We start from the raw sequence: 22,905 nt of genomic DNA, 5'->3' as shown, positions 1-22,905 counted from the left end.
AAATTCTCTGCTTCCTGCAGAGTGCCCCTACATTCACTCTGACTTGCCTTTCATTTCAGCATGCTCAAACCATTACAGCTGAGTCCTTTGGTAATGGCTTGATGAACCTTTTTTGGTTTAACATGATTACATATTACATATCAATACAAAGTGTGAAATATTACTTCCCAGACACAAGGTTTCACACAAGCCTGTTTGGTTTCTTTTGAATATGAGTTACAGTACTCTCTGCTCCATTCTGGCTAAAACACACTCCCACTCCAAGTTTGTCTCAACTCCATTTGTGTTGACATTTGAGGGGATGAGGGGAAATCACATGGCAGGTTCTGTTAACTTGAGTTCAGAGTTGAGATTTAGGCAAGGCAAGGCTAGTTAGCTCAGTTGATAGAGCAGATGTCTCCTGTGTGGGACACCAGGGTTTGAATCCCCCAAAGGGACAAATATTAACGCCTTCCATTTGGGTCCTTAGGCGTCCTTAATGCTACTGCCCATTGTAAGTCGCTTTGGATAAAAGCATCAGCTAAATGACTGTTATGTAACAAAGGATGCTACAGGAAGGCAAGTTTATTTGTATAGCACAATTGTCTGCTCAGATTTAAAATTACCCATTGACACAAAAAACTTTCTATTCTCTAAGTACTTTTTGAACCAGTGTAGTGCAGTGCCACAGAGGCCAAACTAGTTCTCCAGTCATTTGAGTAATATATTGTGGTCAGCTGTATCAAATGCAGCACTGAGGTCCAGTAAGACTAAGACTGACATTTTTTCATTATCTGTATTCAAACATTTGTCATTAATGACTTTGGTCAGAGCAGTCTCAGTGCTGTGGTGCTGTCTAAAACCTGACTGGAAGACATCATAGCAGTTATTTTGTGTTAAAAAGTCATTTAGCTGTTGAAAAACAGCTTTTTCAATGATCTTAGAAATGGAAGATTTGAGATCAGCCTGTAGTTGCTCATTTGTGTCTTGTCTAGATTGTCCCTTTTTAGCAGAGGCTTGATTACAGCTGTTTTTAGAATCTCTGGGAAGACGTAGAAAATTAAAGACAAGTTCATAATCTGTAACAGATCTGGCTCCAGAGTCTTTGAGAACTTTTTGAAAAAAAAAAACTGTGGGCAGGATGTCCAAACAGCAAGACGAGGAGTTCAGCTGCCATAAGATGTCCCCCTGATATTTGCTGTGAATGGAATTAAACTGTGTCAAGGTGTTTGAACTGGTTTTCAGTGGACACAGTAGGTCTCTTTAACCTGCTGTTGATGAACCAACTGCTTGCCTGATATTCTGGATTTTGTCTGTGAAGAATTTGCTGAACTCATTGCAGGCCTTGGTTGAATAAAGTTCAGGTGCTACTGATACTGGAGGGTTTGTTAACCCGTCAACAGTAGCAATTAATGTTCAAGCATCATGACAGTTTTGCTAATAATGTAAGTTGTAAGAGTGAAGTTTCTCTTTGTGCATGTCATTATTAACCTGTAGATTTGTTTTTCTCCATCTGCGCTTGGTTTTCCGACATTCATGAACAATAGTGGGAGTTAGGTTACAAATACTTATTCTGAACCTTATTAAGCAAGTCTTTTCATGCTTAGCATATTTAATAAAGTTCATCTTCAGACTAAGGTTAAGTAAATTTTTATAAAATTTTTATAAATGAGTAAGCTGTGTCACTGTGTCATCAAATCTATGACATACTTTCCTCAGTTTCTGCATGTTTGTGTGTACATGTGTGCGGTGGACTCATTAAGTACATACCAAGCCAGAACATCTCCGACAAGTGTGTTTTGGTGAAATAGGGCTTCTGCTTGACCTCAGTGAGTGTAACATTTGTCCTACATGCCTGTATATATAAGCCCATCCACTTGTTTGATCTGTGTGGTGTCATTTATAACCTGTGTGTTATTGACCTTGCCCCTGCCCAGACACCAGACTCAATCATTCATACTCATAGAGAAACACAAGCACATGCTATCATTCTCCATCATGATCCTAGTGTATGAGATCATGGGCCACTGATACTGTTGTAATTTATAGCATTTTTTTCCATCAGTCTCTTCTGTTCCTTGTGATTTTCTATGTGTGTGTGGTGAGAGCAGGTGCAAGTGACCGGCTGCATCTCTTCTGCATGAATTCACTGATCCCAGACATGCTGAGAAATGCCTGTGCATTTATATATTACAGAAAATGTGCATGATGAAATAGTAGAGAAATGTATGAGCGGTAATGTGAGGAAGGAGCTTGTAGGTTTACCTTCCTTTGCCACTCACCTGGAACTAATAACACACACAAGCACTCTTTTCAGCTGACAACACTGAATAATACAGTTTCCTTTCCATTTCTTTTTTTGTTCTTTGATCTACCTTCCTCTTTAATTATTAGGTTTTGAATGTAATGCCATGAAAAAGCTGCTAAATTTAGTGGCTGTGACATCCAAGAAACATAGTTATGAAAAAAAAAGAATATAATAAAGGAGATGGCTCAAGATGTTATCATTTCAGTTAGAGGTGGATCGGTGTATTCACAGCTTCTTAACAGAAGCTAATAAATAGAAATATTTGTTGATATGTCCAAAACCAACTAGTTTTACAGTCCAGCCTTTCAAATTGTGAGATGACAATGTTTTGGTAGACAGTTGTCTTGTGTTGGGTAGCATTACGTTAAGTGACAGAAGCCATGACCACTGGTCTAACCCTAACCATGTAGTTTTTACACATTAACTCTAACTCTAATCTTGTACTTTAAAAGCTGTACCACTAAACTTTGGCAGATTTTCTCTGTGAGGCATCCCAATTTATCAGCAACCATCTTATATCCTACATTTTCTCTGGACTTTCTCCAGTCAGTAAAAGTCAGTCGGATGTTGACCTTTGCCTTATCTCTTCCTTGTGTTTCTTAAATGAATTAACCACAGTGCGCGTCCAAATTGGCCTGTGTGTTGATATCCATCTGGTGTTTGACATGGTGTGTTAAGGGAAATGCTGCTGCAAAGTGATGTAGCATCTCAGAAAAAAAAAAAAAAAAATTTAAAGTGCGGTTTTATTGGCCTCTGGATGCTGCTATAAAATAATGGCTCCACGAATCTACATAATAAATGTCACTGTGCCATCGAAAAAGTCAAAAACACATATTTTTTAGGTCAGAAAGTTACTTAGTGGTACCTTAACTCATAATGGCCACATTTACATGAAAGTTTTAATTACCCTTTAGTTCAGAATAAAAATTTAATCCTCTTTAAAAAGATTAGAAATGCCCTCATAAACACCTAATTCCGAATGAAAATGACCATTCTGAATAAAACTTTAAATCAAACTAAGTAGCTGGTTTATTCTGATTTTAAATACAAATACGTTATGTCTACACCTGTCCAATCAGAACCCTTCTTAATCCCCAGATCTAAAACAGAACTGAATAAAGGCTATTAAATGTGTTTTACACGTAAACCTCAGTTTGGAATTACTATTTCCATGGAAACGCATAGGAGAATACTTCAGTTCCAAAATGTTTAATTCTGAAAAATTAATTCCAAATTAAAATACATCATGTAACGGTGGCCAGATATAAATTAGTTTAGTACAGCAGAAGAAGAGGGATTGTGGAAAAGTTTGTATAGGTAGGAATTTAAACCAGCAGTCTCACCATTGATGTCTAAAAGTTTACATGCCATGCACTCAAAAAAGACAACTGCTGACATTATAGTGCAAGCCTAGAAACATCATCAGTAGTGTGAAAGGAGCTGTGTCATAGTAGAGAATCAACAAATGTAGCTGCTGTATGATTTTTTTCAAATTTTTGCATAAAATTGCTAAGTATTTTCCTGTAGACAAACATACAAATTTTTCCATCTGTCATGAAATTTCATTCATTTTCCCATGTATTTGTGTCTGTGTCTAAAAAAGGGGTGTGTCTTGTTGTGTTTTCCAGAGCTCTTTCTATGTACTGGCATACATGGGCACATAAAAGGCGAGGGGCAAACAACAGCAAGCTGTCATTTCTTATCAAATCTCAGTAATAGCATCCATCTGTGTTCAGTCTGCCAAACACCCTCCCCCTCCACCACCACCACCACCACACACACACACACACACACACACACACACACACACAAACACACATACATGCATACATTCAGTTCAGTTACCTTGGATGCTGCCTCCATCTTTGACTGTGTATGTCCCTCCATCTTTGCCTTATAGAGCTGAGGTTGTGTTTGTCTAGCAGAAGGAAATGAATCACGTGCACAGACACACACAATGACTATCTGCAGTGCTGCTGAGACTGACTGAGTCACACACAGAATACTGATGAACTCAGAGATGAAGCCTGAAGACATGGATAGATGTGATGACAGGAGAGGAATGGAGGCAGCAGTTCACAATGAGCCATTATTATCTAACCACAGTCTCATTAAGTTGTGAAACTGAACTAAAAATCTTTGTCTATCTAATGCCATCGATTCATACAAATTATCTGAAAACAATTTGTTTCCAATTAGTTTTTCCACATTGAACTTTTTTTATATTGCTTTTCCCAGACTTAACTTTTTCTGCAGCAAAATACCACATCAATGAGCAAACGTGTAGGTGTGTGTGCACGTCTGGATCAGGAAAATATAAACAAACTCAAATTTATAATAATCTACTGAAAGATGTAATAAAAAAATAATTATTACTTGAGAGACAAACACTAAACTGAGGTCAAAGAAAAGCTGTTAATGGACAATTTTTTTATTAAAACCATCTCTATTTCCTGGACAATATCACACTCAAAACCACAGCTTTACTTCCTGCCCCCCCCCCCCCCCCCCCCCCCCCTCCTCCCACCCCCAAAACAAGCAGTTTAACTGCTCCTCAAATCTCAACCAATTTAGAACAACAAGACCATCATCTCAAGGACCATACACCGTGTCCACTTTACTGCAGCTTTAGTGGCTTTATTGCTCCATGTGTGTTTGCTTGTTTTTTACAGTAGTATCACTAGAAGTCAAGAGAGATTAAATGTTCTCTTTTCATTGATTTTTGGTGAAGAACTGACTTAGTCTTTCTGAGATAAACAGGAAATGCAGTGTTATTATTTGGCACTGAAGGGAAAATTGAATCAAAATGTGTTCTCAGCCTTATTTCTGTTTAAAGTACATTTTAAAATAACTTGGATGAACGGTCAGTAAAAGAAGACTACTTGCAGTGCAGATTGTAAGTAACAACTGGAGCAAGAAAATAAGAAAAAAGAAGAAAAGCTCTCAGGTTGGAAATGATTCAAGTTCAAACTACATTTGAAAACATAGATGAAAAGCACTTAGGCAAACATTGTTTGGTTTTTAATTTCACCTACATAATCCCAAAATCCCACCTACACATGCCCTCTAAGTTCAGATTCTCTGTCTGTCTTGGTGTGTCTTGTGTATACTGCTACTTCTTTTTTCCTTTGATACTGCAGTGCATTTTCACCTTGAATTTCATGGGTAACTGGCTAAATGGACTTGACATGATATTGTACAGATTATTTCTTATACGCCTACAGTGATAGTAAAGCAATGTCTTCCATCTTCAGAAAAAGCTTCAGTATCAGTTTGAGACAAATAGAAACAGAATCAGTTTAAGGTTAAGTGTTAGTTTCACAGCTTGCAAACTTTCTTGAAATTTTCTGATTTCCCTTCAGTTGTCTCTCTGCCAGCCTGCCAATCTCAATTCCATAATGTTTTGCACAAGTTACAAGGTGCTCTATGTTTAAACACACACAAACATGCTCTCATGGTTGAGCTCCTGTCTTGTATGTGTGTGTGTTCACCTTGTGGTCTTGTGGTTTGTTGATCTAGCTGAGCAGGCAGCTCTCATATTAAGAGGGGGCATTTACTATTAGATGAAATGGTGCTTTGTGTCCACATACATACACACTGACACATACAAAAAGGGTATACTGATGGAGGAAAGGTAACAGACTTGATACTGATAGAAGTTTATTTGTGTATTTGACATTATATTTACTTTGACTTTTTGCCTACGGGCTCATGTATGAGAATTTTGAGCGCCAAAGGGAAAACTCACAGAAACATTCGGGCAGCCTACAGACAGGGAGAAACCTTTTTGACAGGCAGGACCATGTTAGCAACTCATGCTAATAGTGATTGAATATGTGGACTATGAAAAGTGACTGCAGAAGAGCTGGCTTTTGATAAATCACATACGATTCTTTCAACACAATTTTTTCTGTTTCTTCTGTCAGTCATCTGTCTTTTTATCTTAATGTCTAATTTTCTAGAACTGCTTGGAGATGCCTGTCACACGCCCATTGATTGAACATACAAACACACACATACAACTCTGCACGTCCGTAAGTCATGTATTGATTTAACATCAGTAAACAAGGAATGTCAGCCCTTCATTCTGATTAATTCTGTACATTCACAGATTCTTTCACTGCATGTTGCACTGAGATATTCTAGTAGAAAGTTCAGCTTTCCAAGCAACTATTGACACAAATGCCTTTGCTCATTCATTTGGGTCAGTGGAAAATGTCTGGTTATTGAAGCAGCAGCCAAAAAAAACCTCTTCCAGTCAAATGCAATGAGTTTGAGGTGCTTGATAATAGCATCTTTAAAGAGATGGAATTTCATGCCTGAGAGTAGAGCATAAATACAGATGGGCATAAAACTCCCTGTACTCCCTGTACCCTGTAACCCAAGTTTAAAATGTGCGAGATGGTTTTTATTTTGAACCATGTCTTCAGTTTGTGACTGTTTAGCAAGAAATTATGAATATGTGAAAACAAGTTTTTTTTGCATGAAAATATCCAGCAGTTTTGACAAAGATTGGTTCAATATGAAGGTTTTGAGGCGTTAATATAAAACATACTCATTTAGCAAGTAAATTAACAATAGTCTTCAAATTTTTATTTTATTTATTTATTTATTTGCATTTTCCTAATAATCTTTGTCAAAAGTCCATAAACCTTCTAGGGAAAAAAATCCACTGGAGTCAAAAGAGGTTTAGACAGATCTGTATCAGGGTGTGAGTGTGTGTCTCATTTGCTTGTTAACTCAGATATTCAGACCAGAGTCATAGCAGGAGATTTAGAGAGGCTTTGCTCTGTGCAAGTGGTTCCAATTAGTCTGGAAAAACATGTACTGTATACAGTGCAGTTCATAGACACTTGTACATGCATTTATATCTATCCACCCAGGGATCGATAACTTTGCAAACAAATTGGACAAATACCCTTATCTCTGCACACAAGGGAGCATACTATAATTATTCACACACACCCACACAAAACTTGAATGCCACACAAATGAACATGGAGGGACCTACAAACGGTAAAGGTAGAAAAATAAAGTATGCAGTATGCTTTATTGCTTTATCCTGTCCTATTCTTTATTATTATGTATTATTTATTTAATTATTTATGTTTAGCACCTTGTGTTGCATGCTTGAATTTTTTAAAGATGTGTTTTCTGGGGCAGACTAACTTGCAGAAACACGGTTAAAGATAACCTCAGCTACACATATACTTATCAAATGAAAATGTTAATGCAGGCCTGTCAGTTACTTTTTAAGTTACCCAGATTGCAAAAAGACAAATGAACATCAATCATATGGCCTTCTTATCAATCAATAGTTTTAGTGCTTGAACTCTAAACCACACTACTAAAAACCCAGTTTTGATCAGGATTTTCCTGGCTGCAGTCTTGTGATCTTAATTCAGTTATTATTCTGTAACAAAGTTGTTTCTAAATCTTTTAGTGTTATATTTCTCTATTTGTAATAATCTTCTGTGGTCATTTATGGTCTATCTCATCATGCTTTGGATTCAGCTAATCCAGTTTACAGCATTCATACATCCTCAGAAACCTTTTTGTGTAGCCAAAAGAGAAAATTCCTGTTTTGGTCCTTTTTGATTACATGGTGGGCTAATTATTCTTGCCTTTACTCAGCTCCTTTAGTCCATTGTAAGCAGCATTGTAAGTTTCTTGGCTTTTCTATTATTATTAAAGTTAGGGCTCAGACAAAATGCTCATTATTTCTTCCTCTCTTGCTTGCATCATTATGCTTGAAATGATTCTTCTGGTCACCAGTCTAAATTATGCTTTTTTGTGTCTGTCTCTCCTCCCAGGATCCGTCATTCTCGCTCCTCCTCCATGATAAGCTTCAAGTGCCCAACAGCTCTCGGCAGGCATGGAACGAGCATGACAGTCGCTGTGATGTCTGCGCCACGCACCTCACACAGCTCAAACAGGAAGCTGTGCGTATGGTCCTCACTCTTGACCAATGGGATTTGTCTCCCACCTCCTCACCTCCAGCTTCATCTGGGCGATATGGATCTCATGGACCTTCAGGACCAACAGGAGCATCCGGACCACCAGGAGGTGCTGTGTCACGAGAATGGTCTCCACCATTTCTTTCCTCATCCTCCACTTCAGCTGCTTCATATCCTCCTCACTCATCCTCCCTGTCTCCATCTCCAAGCCCTAGCCAGACCCCAACGCCCAGCCCAAGCCATGGACCACCCAATTCCAGCCATGGGAGTTCATCACTGGGGCAAACATCTAGCTGTGCTCCCACAAACCCACAACCTCAAGGAGCAGGGCACAGACTGGGGACCAAGCCCAGCTCCTTGGGCTTGGGAGCTGGTGTGGACAGACGAAACGGGTCCCCGAGTTCAGCAAAAGCAGCTGGTGCCCAACAGCAGCCATTACCTGGAGTTAACAGCCCCAGCAATAATGTTGGTAACAGCAGTAACAGTGGTAGTGGAGCAGTACTGAGTACAGCCGCCCTGCAGGCACATCAGCACCTGAGCCGAACAAATGGAGGGGTTACACTCTATCCTTATCAGGTAAGATAATTGCAGATGGGTATGTGGGTGTGTTTGTACCTTGGATTTGTAAAGAGCTACTTTTCCCACAAGGACATGTAATTGTTACCATGGAAACAGAAGACATGCACATAGTTGATAGCTGATAGACAGTTTACCAACATACAGATGAACACACCTCTTGATAAGAATTAAACCAATATGACAAGAAAAGCAACTCTTTCTTTTAGCTGCACCTACTGACTACAGTCCTGCTCACTCTCGTCCCTCTAATCATCTGCACATTTTGCATTAAAAAGTCAGAAAAAATCTCATTGTACACAGCAATTTAAACCAAAAAAATAATACAGAATGTTACAGTCTTTAAGCCTCCAGAGGCTCCAGAGGAACACTGAAGAACTGGCACTAGAGGGGCATGAGGCCAGGGCATTACATTATGTGATAGCTCAGGAATTTTAAACAGTTAGTTGCATTAAAAAAATCACAGTCCTTTTAGAACCAGGTCTGACAGAAAACCCTGTATTTAGTGTCACTGCACTCTAAAATAAATCTCCTTATATAAAAAAAACATATCCCTCAGAACTTTCTCTTTATAACTTTTCAGAACTTAGCATTTTTCCTCAATGCCAAATTAATTTAGTGATAACTGTAAATGGTATAAAGCATTTTTCAAGTCATGTTGACCACTCAAAGCACTTTTACACTACATGTCACATTCACCCATTCACACACACACACACAGTACTTTGATTGTTATATAAGTGCTTTCTACTATCACACACATTTATACCCCGATAGACACATTGGGAGGCAACGTGGGTCTTATTTATTTATATTCAAATAATTCCAGTGTAATAATAATAATAATAATAAATTTTATTTGTATAGCATCTTTATATTATAGGGAATCTCAAAGTGCTTACAGAAAACAGGAATAAAGACTGTGGTTTTCTCAGGTGGTCTGGTAGGGTGTTTCACAGTCTTGGGGCAGCAGCTGAAAAGGCCCGATCACCCATACTATGAAGCTTGGTTCTGGGAACTTTGAGGGTGTTTGTGGTTGTAGAACGGCGGGTTCGTGAGGAGGTGTGAGGGGTGAGGATTTCCTGTAGGTAAAGAGGAGCATGTCCATAAATGCACTGGTAGGTGAGGAAGGAGACCTTGTATTCTTTCCTGAGTGGGAAAGGGAGCCAATGAAGAGTAGTGTAGCACAAATAAACTAAAACAAGAGTAGGTGCAAACCCAAGTATAAGCCTGAACTAGTGATTGGCTTTGTGTACATCAGCAGCAACAGTCCAGCTACTGACCTTAATCTAAATGAAACAACATCCTTATTATGATGTTTACATAAGAATCATACAGGATAGTCAATTCGCATTCCTGTTGTCATGTTACAGAGCATACAGTAGTTTGATTTGTGAGTCATGCCCACATTACATCCCCCTACACAGTTGCAATGTTTGTGTGTATCCAAAGACTTCATTATATACCTATCTGTCAAAACATTGGGCATCAGCCTGTTAGGTTTCTACCTTGCCCCAGAAGTGTTTATCCTTTTTAATGAAGCCCTCCTCTTCAAAAACTGAACTTCACTGGAGCAGATGTTGCCAGATATCTTGACAGAAACAAGAATTTTTACCTTATCAAGTTCAAAATAGGTTTGATATTATGTAAAGTCACTTAAAATAAGTATAACTGGCAACTCTGGAGCCTATAGAGCACAAGTAAAAGAGCAGTGTGTAGGCTACAGCAAGATGCTGTAAAAATTGTGATGGAACATACAAAAAAAAGAACAGTAGCCAATGAAAAACTCCAGCATAATAATTTTTACAGACTATCAAGAAAATTAAAATTGCCATGGTGCTCTACACACACAGTAACTCCATCTCTCCTACTGTGAGAATATTTGTTTCTGTTTAGCTGCAGCAACTAAAACTACAAAGATGGGCTGTGAACTTTATTTTGCACAAACACAACACATTTGGATCAGATGATCAGTTCTTAACAAGAGGGAAGCAAAAGATCTTCAGTGGGATAAAAGCTTAACATCAAAGATCAAGGATCGTGTTACTGTAGCATGAGGCAAACTGCAGAAGTGAGTTAAATGGAATATGGACTTAAAAGAACATGCTTTAAGATGAGACAGGAAGAGAGAAGAGAGGAGGATGGTAGGAGGGAGAAATCGCCTGAGGTGAAGAGTGGTCTAGAGGTGTGTACGGAGGAGGCAGGAGAGCTGAGACTCCAGGGGAGATCCAGCAGAGGGGTATGTGTTATGTGTATGGAAGTCCTCTACAAATATAATAATTCATACAGTGATAATTAGAACTCAGGGGACTGTCACACACCCCCAGTACCCTTTCACTCTTTCACTCTTATTCACTCTGTTTTATACAGACTCTACTTATTCATGTGCCTTTTTTCATTCTGCTTTATTATTTCTCCCATTTTTGCTTTGCCTGCTTCATTTTCACGTACTCCCCTATATTATAGTTTTTTTTGTTTGTTTGTTTTTTTTCCAGCCCATGACTTCAGTCAGGTACAGAGATACAGAGTTGTGTTTGGAAATGACTTTAGTTACTTTACTGGAATTGTTTTGTTATTTTGTCCAGTAAGTCCCCCAAAAATTAGGATCTGACCAACAATTATGGTGAAATTACTAAAATCTGAAAGAATATCACTGTTTTACAGCATGAAATGACAGTAGAGTGTACAGTGTTTTATTTATATTTAGATACATTAATTAGTTTGTTTGGATAAATTGTGTATGTGCAATTCAGCTCACTGTACAAATGTTGTCTGCATGTGTGTGTGTGTGTGTGTGTGTAACCTGAGGTCATTATGTATTCTGTATCTGATAGCATCTATGTTGGGAATTGTAAAATTAGCCCTTGTGTCTCCATTATGACTTTGACAGTAATTGTGCTTCAGCAAGAAAAGAAGAACATGATAATAAACCACCCGTGGTTTATATCAAGAAAGAGGGGGAGCTGAGTGAAGAGGTGATCACAAAATCATTATTGGAAGGAAATATGAAGAGACAAGGAGAGCTTTAAGATAAAGAGAACAAGTATGATGGTCCACTGTTCTACAAGTATAATTTGTTTTCCTGTTTCCACACACACCTGATTCAAATGAATGAGTCATTGTGCAGAACTTTATAAGCTGTTGGATCAATTGAATTTGAATCAGGTATGTTAGAGCAGTAAAACATCTAAAATCTGCAGGACAAAGGCCCTTGAGGATCTGGGGATCACCACCCCTGTACTAAAAGGAAACATTATCCAGCTTTTATCCTGCTTCACAAAAATTCTCAAAATCTGAATAACACACCCAGATACTGTGTTTGGAGCTTTTCTTTCTACTTTCTACAGTCATTTAGCAGACGCTTTTATCCAAAGCTTGACTGACTTCTGCATGTATGTGCTTATCTGTAACACAGAGAGCTGTATAAGCTCCAAAGTTCTATATTTCTGCATCTATTTGTAATCAGTGCAAAATAAAGTTGCTTTCATTTACAGTATATAGTTTTCAGTTTCTATGGCCATTTCACTTATCATATTAGAAATTGTGACTAAAAAGCAGCCTATTTAGACTCTAGACCTTCTAGACTGTTATTTTGTTTTAAAATCATATTTATTTACCTTCATCTGACAAATTTGTCTTTTGAATTACTTAAAGATAATGTCTGCGCAGTGAACCTGGGAATACTTGTTGTACATGTACAGTAATCTCCCACATAGAAAGTTAGAATGGGCATAATCCCTAGAAAGTTTTTCACTCACACTGTCTGGCATACTTATATACATACCTATATATGTACTGTGGAAAAAGACAATTAAATGGCCAAGTTAAGCTATAACCATAGTTCGATTCAGCTGTCATTGATGAATGCAGCCCATTCTGATTAAGACAAGTTCTTTGCTAAGATGTGGAAACCTAAACACTGTATTATTTTGCTAAGAATTTGATTGTGTTGGAAATTTGCTCTGTTGTTTACAGCACAAAACAGAATGCAAGCTTGATGTTCCAGTATCCGTGGGGCTTTCAAAGGGTTTTACCATGGCAGATGATTGAAGGCAGGCCATATGAGAACTCTCCTCCAACATGTTTACATTCCTCAGCACTGAGAGAGAAAATAAACATGTGGACTGACAGTAGGGAATGTAAGATGGAGCAAATTCAGGATGCTGCAGAAAAAATTTAGTGGGATTTATAGGTAACATTTTAATGACTAGAATTACCAATGAAGTCACCAGTCAGAGGGACAATAGGAGATACAAAGACAGAGAGAATGCAGCAGGAGACAAAAAGAGGAAGCCACCTGTCTGCCACCACAGCTGACATTAAAATCTTGCTGGGTCAGCGGTCTAAGAGGCAACAACCTCCACATTTCATATTTATTGGAATTTTTTTTATCTGTGTGATCCCACAGGAGGTCTGGGACAAATGGAAAGAAGACTTCTTCCTCTTGTTGTAGCATAATGTGAATTTACAGACATACACAAATATTTTGAATAATTAAATAATAGACTATCACAGATTTTCAGTCTTTTAGCTGCACTAAATGTCTAAAATTTAAAACCTCAAAGAGAGTTCAATGGCATTTGTGGTTCTTAAATCTGTTGTAGAAACTGCAGATGTTCAGACACACAGACAGAAAGACAAAGTCTCATATGTTTCTTGTCCTGTGGTTTTGTTGTGGGTTCAGTGTCTGTTTTACTCTTTTTCTCTCTGGCATGAGAAAATAAATCTAACATTGCCTCTTCGTCCTCGCTCTGTCCTTCAAGCAGCTAATTGAAAACAGGTTTATACTGCGTGGTGAATGCCTCTGAATGTGTGTGTGATCCCAACAATGGTTAGATTAGCTCTTTTAATTTACCTCGATTCTATTTGTTGAGCCTGGTTGTGTGTCTGCTTGTTACTGTTCACCTGGGTTAGAGAAACAGGTTATATCATATTTGTTATGACCTCATAAACTCTGCCGCAGTTAGTTGGTTGTCATGTAGAATTAAACAGCGGACTCTGATAAGCTAAAGGTTAGAGACGTTTGATCCCTGCATAATGCCAGTATAAATCTAGACTGAGAATGAGAAGTCAACATTTGTCCCCTCAGTGCTGTCACTATGACACCCCTCAGCAAAGCTCTTAACCCCTATTATAAGTGCATAGATGGGAACGTGATAAGAATAAATATGTGCAGAAAAAGAGTCTTGATGTTGCATATTTTGTAGTTTGACTCATTCGCGTCAGAAAGCATTACTTGTTATTCCATAAGGTCATTTGTTGTTCAAAGTTAATATAAAAAAACTACATTACTTCCTTTAATTTTTTTCTTGCATATATTTTCTTAACTGTCATTTTAATTTATTTAAATTTTTCTTTGAGGCTGTTTCTAATATGAATGTACTGTGAAGTATGCTCATAGAAAGAACCAGATGTTCTTTGTCTTCTTAGATTCATACATGAAATTCCCCTTTGTCCTTTTATAATGGTTGTTTTTAATGTTTTCTTTTTCTCCTGTCCCATTTTCTTCTACAGTATATGCTCCTTTATTTCTTCTCTTCTGAGTTTTTCCCCTATTTTTATCTAATAATATTAGACTATTTTCGCTCCTCCTTTACTGCACTGCATCAAGCATTTAGATTCTGTTAATCCTCCTGAAAGCACACAGGACCACCTGCATAAACATTTATTTCCACTCATCTTGTACAATCCTGAAAAGAGACAAAGGAGGAGAGTGAAAACTGAGGATAAAGGATATAGAGGAAAAGGACGAGAATGATAGGATGTGTATGTGATTTATGTCATCTTTTCTTTTTGTGGAAATCTGATTACTCATCCATCAAAGCCCAATTTTTGTCAGAAGCAATTTAAGGACCAAATTGTGGTCAGTTGCTGTGATTTTATTGATTCTCAACAATATTTCTACTACTATTGACTGTCATTTCATCCTCAATCATTTCTATTTCTCGTGATATGTCCTGTACTCTGTGACGTTCCCCACAGAGATCATTAAAGCTCCATCCAATGCAGTCTAACCTAATTCAATGTAAACTGTAGAGAAAGCAACACAGACTTTGTTTCCTGTGGGAAAAGCTAAATCAAACAAATGTCATGACCTGATATCAACAAAAGAAAAAGAAAAATACTATAATGCGTACAAAACTGCAAATGTATTATCCAGGCAACCTTCCATTGCCTGTAATCACAGTTCAGTTGTACAATTAAATATGATTTATTGAGAATGATGGACAGCCCCACCACATGCACAAAAGCACATAAAAATCCTTTAAGTCTCATAATGCTAATGAAGATAAGTATCTTTAAAGCATGTAACCCTAATAGTAGTTTAATATAATGGCTAATGATGTTGGTCAGTTGGTGTGTCAGAAATGTCAACCACTGTATGGATGAATTGTCATGACATTTTAAAGGAGTGGATATTAACTATTCTTCCTAAATGTACACCTCCATCTATTAAATCATGATCTAACCAGCAAAGTCCTGATCAAGACAGAAACAGCACAATGAACTGATACGTGCCTCTGAGATTAACATATTAACAATTACTAATGCATTACTAAGACATTTCCTAGTTCCATTCTCTTAAAAAAACAAAAAAACAAGTCTGTCACACTGTAATAGACCATAACTGAAAGTTAGGGGTAAAATTCATTACAGTTTTATGATATTTGTATTGGGATACAGACTCAAGCACAGAGCCCTAAAGTGATGAGAGATAGAGGATTCAGAGGCATCATGAGTCATTCATGAGAATTCATGAGGATTATTTAAACTGCTTAGGAGTCACTGAAACATGACAAATGGACCTGAAGTGTTCATATGGCCTCTAAATTTCTCAGATACAAATCTGATGGGGTCTAAAGTCATTTAAAGCAATCCGATTCACAAAGACCCCAATCCACAGGGTCCAAAGGGTCTTTTGGCAGCATTAAGAGTACATACTCACTGTTAGATATGTGGTCATAATGTTATGGTTTATATAGAATAAATAGGAAAAATCCTGGATGATCCCCTGGACACACTCTTAGATACACAGAGTTATAGTTTATGTTACCTGCATCATCTTGTGTTTTAGTTACAATTTCTGCCTGCTATACATACAGTAAGCTATTAAACTGTCATTGTTAACATACTGGATGTAGCAGATTTTTTTCATTTTTTAAATTTAGCTTACAGCACCACTGTGACTCACAGTGTCACTTGGCTCTTAGGCCTGGTTCAGGGTACCAGCATGAATCTATAAAATCTTTATTTCTGCACTATACTGCAGTGGCTTGTCACAGCAGAAAAGGTTGTGGGTTCATATACAATGAAGTGAAGTTTGCATGTTCTCCCTGTGTGGGTCTTCTTTGGTTGCTCCACTTTTTGTCACAGTTCACAGACAAGCATGTTAGGGTAATTGGTTATTGAAAATTGGCCATCCGTGTGAAAGTAAGCATGTATAATTGTCTATTTTTGTGGGTTAGCCATGCAGTGGGCTGTACCTGAGTTGGGATAGGTTTCTCTCTCTGACCCATTAGAAGACAAGGCAGGTAATGGATGGATCTTGGTTTGAAATTCCAATCAGATCTCTACAGATGTGTCTAAATCCAGTCATTAGCTGCTGTAATCACACATCAAAATGTTTTCTGTTTCACTTGCCATAATGCCACATGCTGAGCAGAGCAGAATCCATGCTGCCACCAGCAAAGCATTGTGGGGGACAACAGCCATTTTTGGAGGAGATTTCTGTCCAGTCAAAGCTATGGGGAACATTCTGACACTGGACAAGAACTTTTTAGAAGATTAGAAATCCATGATGGCACAGATGATTGAATTACTGACAATATTGTTGCTGTGGCAACTAATTCAGGAATTTTGGTGACACAATCTGATTACTTGTCAGTAAAAATGAAATCCATCCTAAAGGTCAGATTACAGACACACATCAGATTCCCCTGTTGTCTAACGAAACCTTACACATGTGCAGTGACAACAAGATACAAACCTCCCAGTCTAGCATTAGCAGTCTCACCTGGTGCACCGATATTAATGACTTCCTTTTATTCAATCACTTTTTGTCACAGTTTTCAGTGTCTGCGTGAACTTCTGTATGGATATTTTTTTTCATAATGTGCATTTACTTCCCTTATTCCATTCATCAGGCTTTATGAATTATCAGCGCAGTGGTACAGATCTCTTGTAATTCGCTGGACCTAATTCCATATGTCCACTGCTTCTTTAATAATGCATGGACAGCAAGCCAGGTCTTAGCATTTGAAAAGTGTGAAAATGTACAAAGAGTATGGTATATAAACTACAGGGGAATCCAATTTACAATAGGTATTTTATCAGGGCAGTGGGTGACCTGCTTGGACACCAGGAGCAGTAAAAATATATGTAGTGAAGCTGATTTACAGACATGCACACACAGGTACAGACAAGTGTAATCACATGGACACACAGGCACACTCATAGAGATACACAATCCATGAGCCTCTTTATTGAAGCATGTGGTCATAATTTAGATGCTCTGCTGACTGGCTGCAGGCAGCACATAAAGAACTATAATCAATAATCCATATCTATGTCATGAGTGATTCGTTCTCACACCCACAAACACACACATGCTCACTCTGACATTAACACATGCTTCTGTATTGTTCACTGTAACAATTCATGCAGTACATACACACATACAAAGCAGTGGCATGCACCTTACAAATACCACAGTGTGTGTGTGTACTTCTGTGTATCAGAAACGCAGAGGGAGACTTAACATCTAACCCAAAAGCTTCTTGTAGATTTTTTGATAGACAGAATACAGGCACACAATGACATTTCACAGTTAATAACAAAACAGAAATGCTCTGCACACAACAGTCATGTAACATCAATCTGTTTATACTGGCAAGAACCGTGGTGGACTACTGAATAATAGAGCAATATCCTGTCACGAAACTTGCATACTGTTGTAGTTTAAGGTAGTTTAGCAAATAAATGCATTCTTTTTGTCACAAGCTCTTGAACTGATTTGATTCCATGAAGACCCCTCCATAGTCTTACACACTGAGCACAGAGCACCATCGCTCCATACAGACATCAAAAAGAAAACTGGCTAAAAGGTTTTGGAAATTATCTAAATTACCAAGATTCATGCTTACATTTAAAATGTCCTCACTGAAAGTTAAATATATGTACAATAACCATATGTTAACAACTTTGAAACCTCCTAGATGGGAAAACAATATTATGTATCTAAATTCCACACAGAGGACAGCATGATCTCCTTTTTATTTCAGTCCAGATAAATGTTTCATGTCCTTAACAGTCCATTTCTGTCTGTAACGAGCACAGAAAGGACATTTGCATCCGGCTAGTCCAATTAGAAGCCATGGATGTGCTGTATGTTTTGACCTTTTACACTCTTTAACTTGTAGTTAAAGTTCCTCTGTCAAATTGATTTGGAGGAAGAGCATGTGAAGTCCAGAGTCTTGGGTCCCTGCGGTCATCAGAGTCAATAATTATAAATGGAATATTGCTGCCTGGGGTTTTAAATCACAGCAGATTAGTATTAGCAGAGAATCAAAAAAGCTGCGGTAGCTTCCTGTTTGTCTCTTCGGAGGGAGTTGCTGCAAAAGTGTATATATTCACTTCTCTTTGCTCCCCTGATTGAAGAGGAGGCAGTTTCTCTCCACAGCTTCTTTCTCTTGAATCATGAGGGAAAAGTTGTGGGTTTTCTTTTAACCAAATTCTGTTTAGTCTCCTAAGTAGACCAAGGTTTATTCATCATGCTCTCCATCATGTTTTTTGTATTGTTGTTTATTTTCTTGTGTCTCTTGACTCCATCGCTTCCATTCTTATAGGCTGATTAGTCTTAAATTTGTCCGTGCCATTTGTCTGTGACCTTCAACATTTATCTGTTATGTGAAAATCAGGCTTAAACTCTTGTGTCATGAACTAAACTGGACCCATTAATGGGTCTGTATACATAACTGCAAACAAGTCATAATTTCTGCGATATGATTCCTTATGTAGCAAATTATAAAGTGTCTATATGCCAACATGCGTTGTGTGAGTATTCATTAATCTTTATCTTTTTTCATTTGTTAAAACTGTTTTCATTTTTGTAAAACAAGGTAAAATAGTTTCTTTTTTCTTTATCAGATCTCCCAGATGATCTCAGACGCCTCAAGAGATGGACTGCCTGAAGCCGTCCTGAACCGCTATAACACACACTCTCCTGCACACACAAATTCATCATCACACACAAACTCTCCCTCTAACACTCCCGCTGTCACAACCACTGCACCCAGTGCCACCTCTGCAGCTGCCTCCTTCTTTGCCAGGTATGATCGTTTCACTCCAAAACATTTCTGACTGAATGTACTTTACGCAGTTGATGACTTGTTTTTCACTTCCTGTTCCACCCGATCTGTACGCTCAGGCTTTAAATCCACATTGGCTTCCACAATTACCTCAAGTTGATCAGCTGCACTTTTGTATCTGATCTCCCCAGGTAATAAATTTAGCAAAAAAAAAAGAACAGTCAGTCTTACTTAGTAAATCAAAACAATACTGAGAAATACTGGAATAAGATGGAATAAGATTAATCGCAGGGCTCAGTTCAGCATTCCTCACCCTAATAACGTAAAATTAATTAAAAACTGGACCACAAACAAACCACATTGGAAATTAAGGAGGTGAGAAAATTGGGGTGTACTATCCAGTCATCATTTGTCTGTGTAATCAAATCTGGAAAAATGCTGAGCGGCGCAACATAAATAAGACACGGGTAATATAAGTACATTATTGATGACAAAACAAGGCAAGCTCAAAATGAATGGGTGAATTATTCATGGGTTACACCAGAAGAGGAGTGTGTCAAAGTGTCTGAAGAATTGCTGAGATGTTGTATGTAATGAGCTGCTTCAAATCACATTTTAAATTATACTGATGGGTTTCTCTCTCACTTTCACACCTCTTCTCTTCATCTGCAGATAATAAAATGTGTGTGTGTCTTTGATGTATAACTGTTGTGCTTCATTGTCAGAGAATAATGCGATCTGTCTTTTCAAAGAGCTCACATCTAACTCGTAAATTGCATGGAAACATGTGCAAACACACTTTCACTCTCTTGAGCTCTCTCTATGACCCCATGAACGATCAGGTGTCAAGGTTGCTCTGCACAAACACATACACCCGTGCACGCGTCTGGTCGGCATTACAAACATACAGCCTGCCGACTTTGGTTGATTTATGACTGCGAACCCTGTAACTGAAAAAACCCAGTTGGTGTAAAGGTGCTTGTGTCACAGTGTGTAGAGACTATGTGTTGGAGACTGTGTTGGATTTTACGGTTTCAGTGTGTCTATGCACACTGAACTTTGAAGGACTTCAGTTTAACTGGCAAATAAAAAAAGTAAAAGAAAAAACAAAAGTGCAGCATTATTGTTGACTGTGTGTATCTAAGTGTGTGTATTTAACAGTGTTTGTGCTAAGTGGATGCAGCCATGCAATGTTGGTAAAACCTTTTCCTGTCTAAGTCTTTAGTCCCAATGTGGACAGCATACTGATGCTCCCTCACTGTCTGTACTCAGCCAAATCCCTGTCCACAACAAGTCCTCTCACCTGATCCCTGCATTGCTGTCTTTCTCCTCATCCTCTTTTTTTTGTCCTGCCATCATCTCCACATCCCCATCATCTTCTTTTCCTTTTCCCCCCATTTAATTGATTTTTCTTTTCCTATTTTCTTTCCTCCACTCATTCTCCCCTTCCCCGTTGTTCTATTCTCTCTACTCAGCTTCCCACAATTTCTCCATTTCAACACTGACCTTTCCCTTACCTCCAATAATGCGCATCTGAGTAATATCTTTCATTAGGAGCGATCTGTCTGTGAATATGTCACACTCACAAAGCAGTGCTACATCTCCCTGTGCTGCGGTGGCCCTCTGGGGACCCTGGGATAGAGACTTGCTATGGTGTGTGCATGCTCTTACTCACTGGGGGGAAGGGAGTTCATATCAGTGCACTTTTTTTTTAACTGCATGCTCCAAGGATTGGATCTTTGGGGATTAGGCTGGCTGTGTGCAAGTGTGTGAGGTGCAGGAGATTGCTGAGTAAATTAACAGATCCCAAGTGAATTGGTGACTTGGCAAGGTGTTGTTATTTCAGATGGAAGATGGCAGTGTGAGTTGTTTTGGAGGGGGGGGTCTCATTTTTTAAAATGTACATGTATATTGTTTCCATTTGAGCATTGACAGTTTACAAACATTAGTTCGCCACCTTGAATTGAAGATTTATATTGTAATCAGGGTTTTCACTAAATGTAAAGAAGCTGAACAGCAGCTGCTTTTTATTATGTTCTTCTGACAAATACATGTTAAGTTCACTTTGTACAAAACAACATACAAGATAAGCTGAAAAACAAAAACAAAACATGAACACTGTGTAATAATAGTGTAGCTTATATAATGGTATCTTAATCTGACTCTTAATCTGGCATAAGAAGTCTGTCAGGATGACTTGTTCACGTCAAAAGATAACGTCAGTGAAGCCGATCTTCTGTCCATGTCAGGACAGTCTGACTGACCCCACACAACACACACAAACACACTCTCACACACCCTCCATCACTCTCTGTCCCTCCCCGTATCTCCTTCCACTTATGCTCTGCTAAACAGAATGTAATTAACTACTGAACCAACAACACAGCCCAGGGACACCATCCATAAATCAGCTGTGTGTGTGTGTGTGTGTGTTTTTAAAGTGAAAGTGTTTGTTGCTGTGAGAAAGGAAAAAGACAACAATGGAGAATCTTGTTATCAGCTGTGCTATATGTGACCTGTGATGCTTTTTAACAAGAGAAAGACACTTGAAATGGCCGGGGGGAGGAGAGGCAGCGATGGCTGAGGGAATCGATATATCTAAGGAAGGTTGAGTGGATGGTGGGTTGGATGAGTGGATGTGGAGGGCAGAAAAAACTACAAAAGGAGACAAGTAAGGATGGAGGCTAAAAACACTGGGAAAAAGGAAGAAACAAAGGGGAAAAGAGGAAGGAAGGGACAGGAAACGAAGAATAAAGCAGAGCTGAGGAATGGATGTATTGTCGAGGAGCTGATAAATAGATTAATTTGAATGGTGGAAAACAAGTACAGTTCACTTCAGGGTTAGATTGGAATATATCCACTTAACCAAATCCCAGGCCTCATCTCATTGAATGCAACCAGTTTGGTGTTGTGTGTGTGTGTGTACCATATGCTTCAGTTGTGCCATGAATTGAATCCGTCATGGGTAGAGAGTACTGTATAATAAGATTCTTATGCTATCATCAACTGAAGCATTGGAAACATTTTGAAACCAATGTGGCTAATGATTCAAAAGGATATACTATAAAAAACAATTACCAAAGAGGCTTATAAATATTTTGCTCAGGGAGAAACTCATTCAAACATAAGCACACATGTACAGAAGAACAGAATAATGCTATGCTGAGAGCAGTTGTGGAAATAAGTGTGCAGGTTACGAGCAGGAATCCTCAGCAACCAAGAAACCACGGATGAATCTATCATTGTCACGTCTTTTCCTGCAACCATCAGCAACTCTGCAGCAGTTGCAGTAGCTTGTTGTTTCAGTGATAACATAGAAATTAAATGTTGGGTTCAAATTCAAACATATTTTTTCTTAAACAAAATATTCTGATGGGACCTCATTGGGAAATAAGTCCACAATGTCCACTAATGCCATTATTACGTTTCACACACTGCACATTCCTGCACTTGGAAAACAGTTGTCAGTAATCTTCTTTACATGCTGCATGGGGAGACTTTGAACGTTACACCGACACAATAAGAAAACCTGTAATTGCCTTTGATTGCATTTCACATGTAAGCTTAGCTTGCACATAGTGAAAAACCAATTAGTGGTCTTCTCATGGAGGTTTATTCCACACAGTATGTAGTCACACACAGTCACAGTCACAAACACACGCAGATCCACACACAAATCTCCTGGGAGAGCCAGTCAAATGGTGAAGCGCTTCATCGTTCTACGGGTCACTGGATGCACATCTCTCTTCCTCCCCCTCTCTCTCCTACTGCTCTTCCC

The 22,905-nt window shown here is 38.4% G+C and overlaps 1 protein-coding gene across 1 annotated transcript in view; it reads left to right on the top strand.

Annotated features, from left to right (window-relative positions):
- Positions 1-22,905, top strand: part of kif26ba (kinesin family member 26Ba) — a 77,994-nt gene that overhangs the window by 19,745 nt on the left and 35,344 nt on the right. The window contains exons 2-3 of the mRNA XM_041981686.1: positions 8,101-8,820; positions 18,967-19,148. Coding sequence (XP_041837620.1) covers positions 8,101-8,820; positions 18,967-19,148 — 902 coding nt within the window. The remainder of the gene's footprint in view (positions 1-8,100; positions 8,821-18,966; positions 19,149-22,905) is intronic.

The sequence above is a fragment of the Melanotaenia boesemani genome, chromosome 1 (genome assembly GCF_017639745.1).
Source record: "Melanotaenia boesemani isolate fMelBoe1 chromosome 1, fMelBoe1.pri, whole genome shotgun sequence".
Classification (NCBI taxonomy): domain Eukaryota; kingdom Metazoa; phylum Chordata; class Actinopteri; order Atheriniformes; family Melanotaeniidae; genus Melanotaenia; species Melanotaenia boesemani.
The sequence above is the reverse complement of the archived record's forward strand: the minus strand, read 5'-3'. Positions and strand labels throughout refer to the sequence as shown.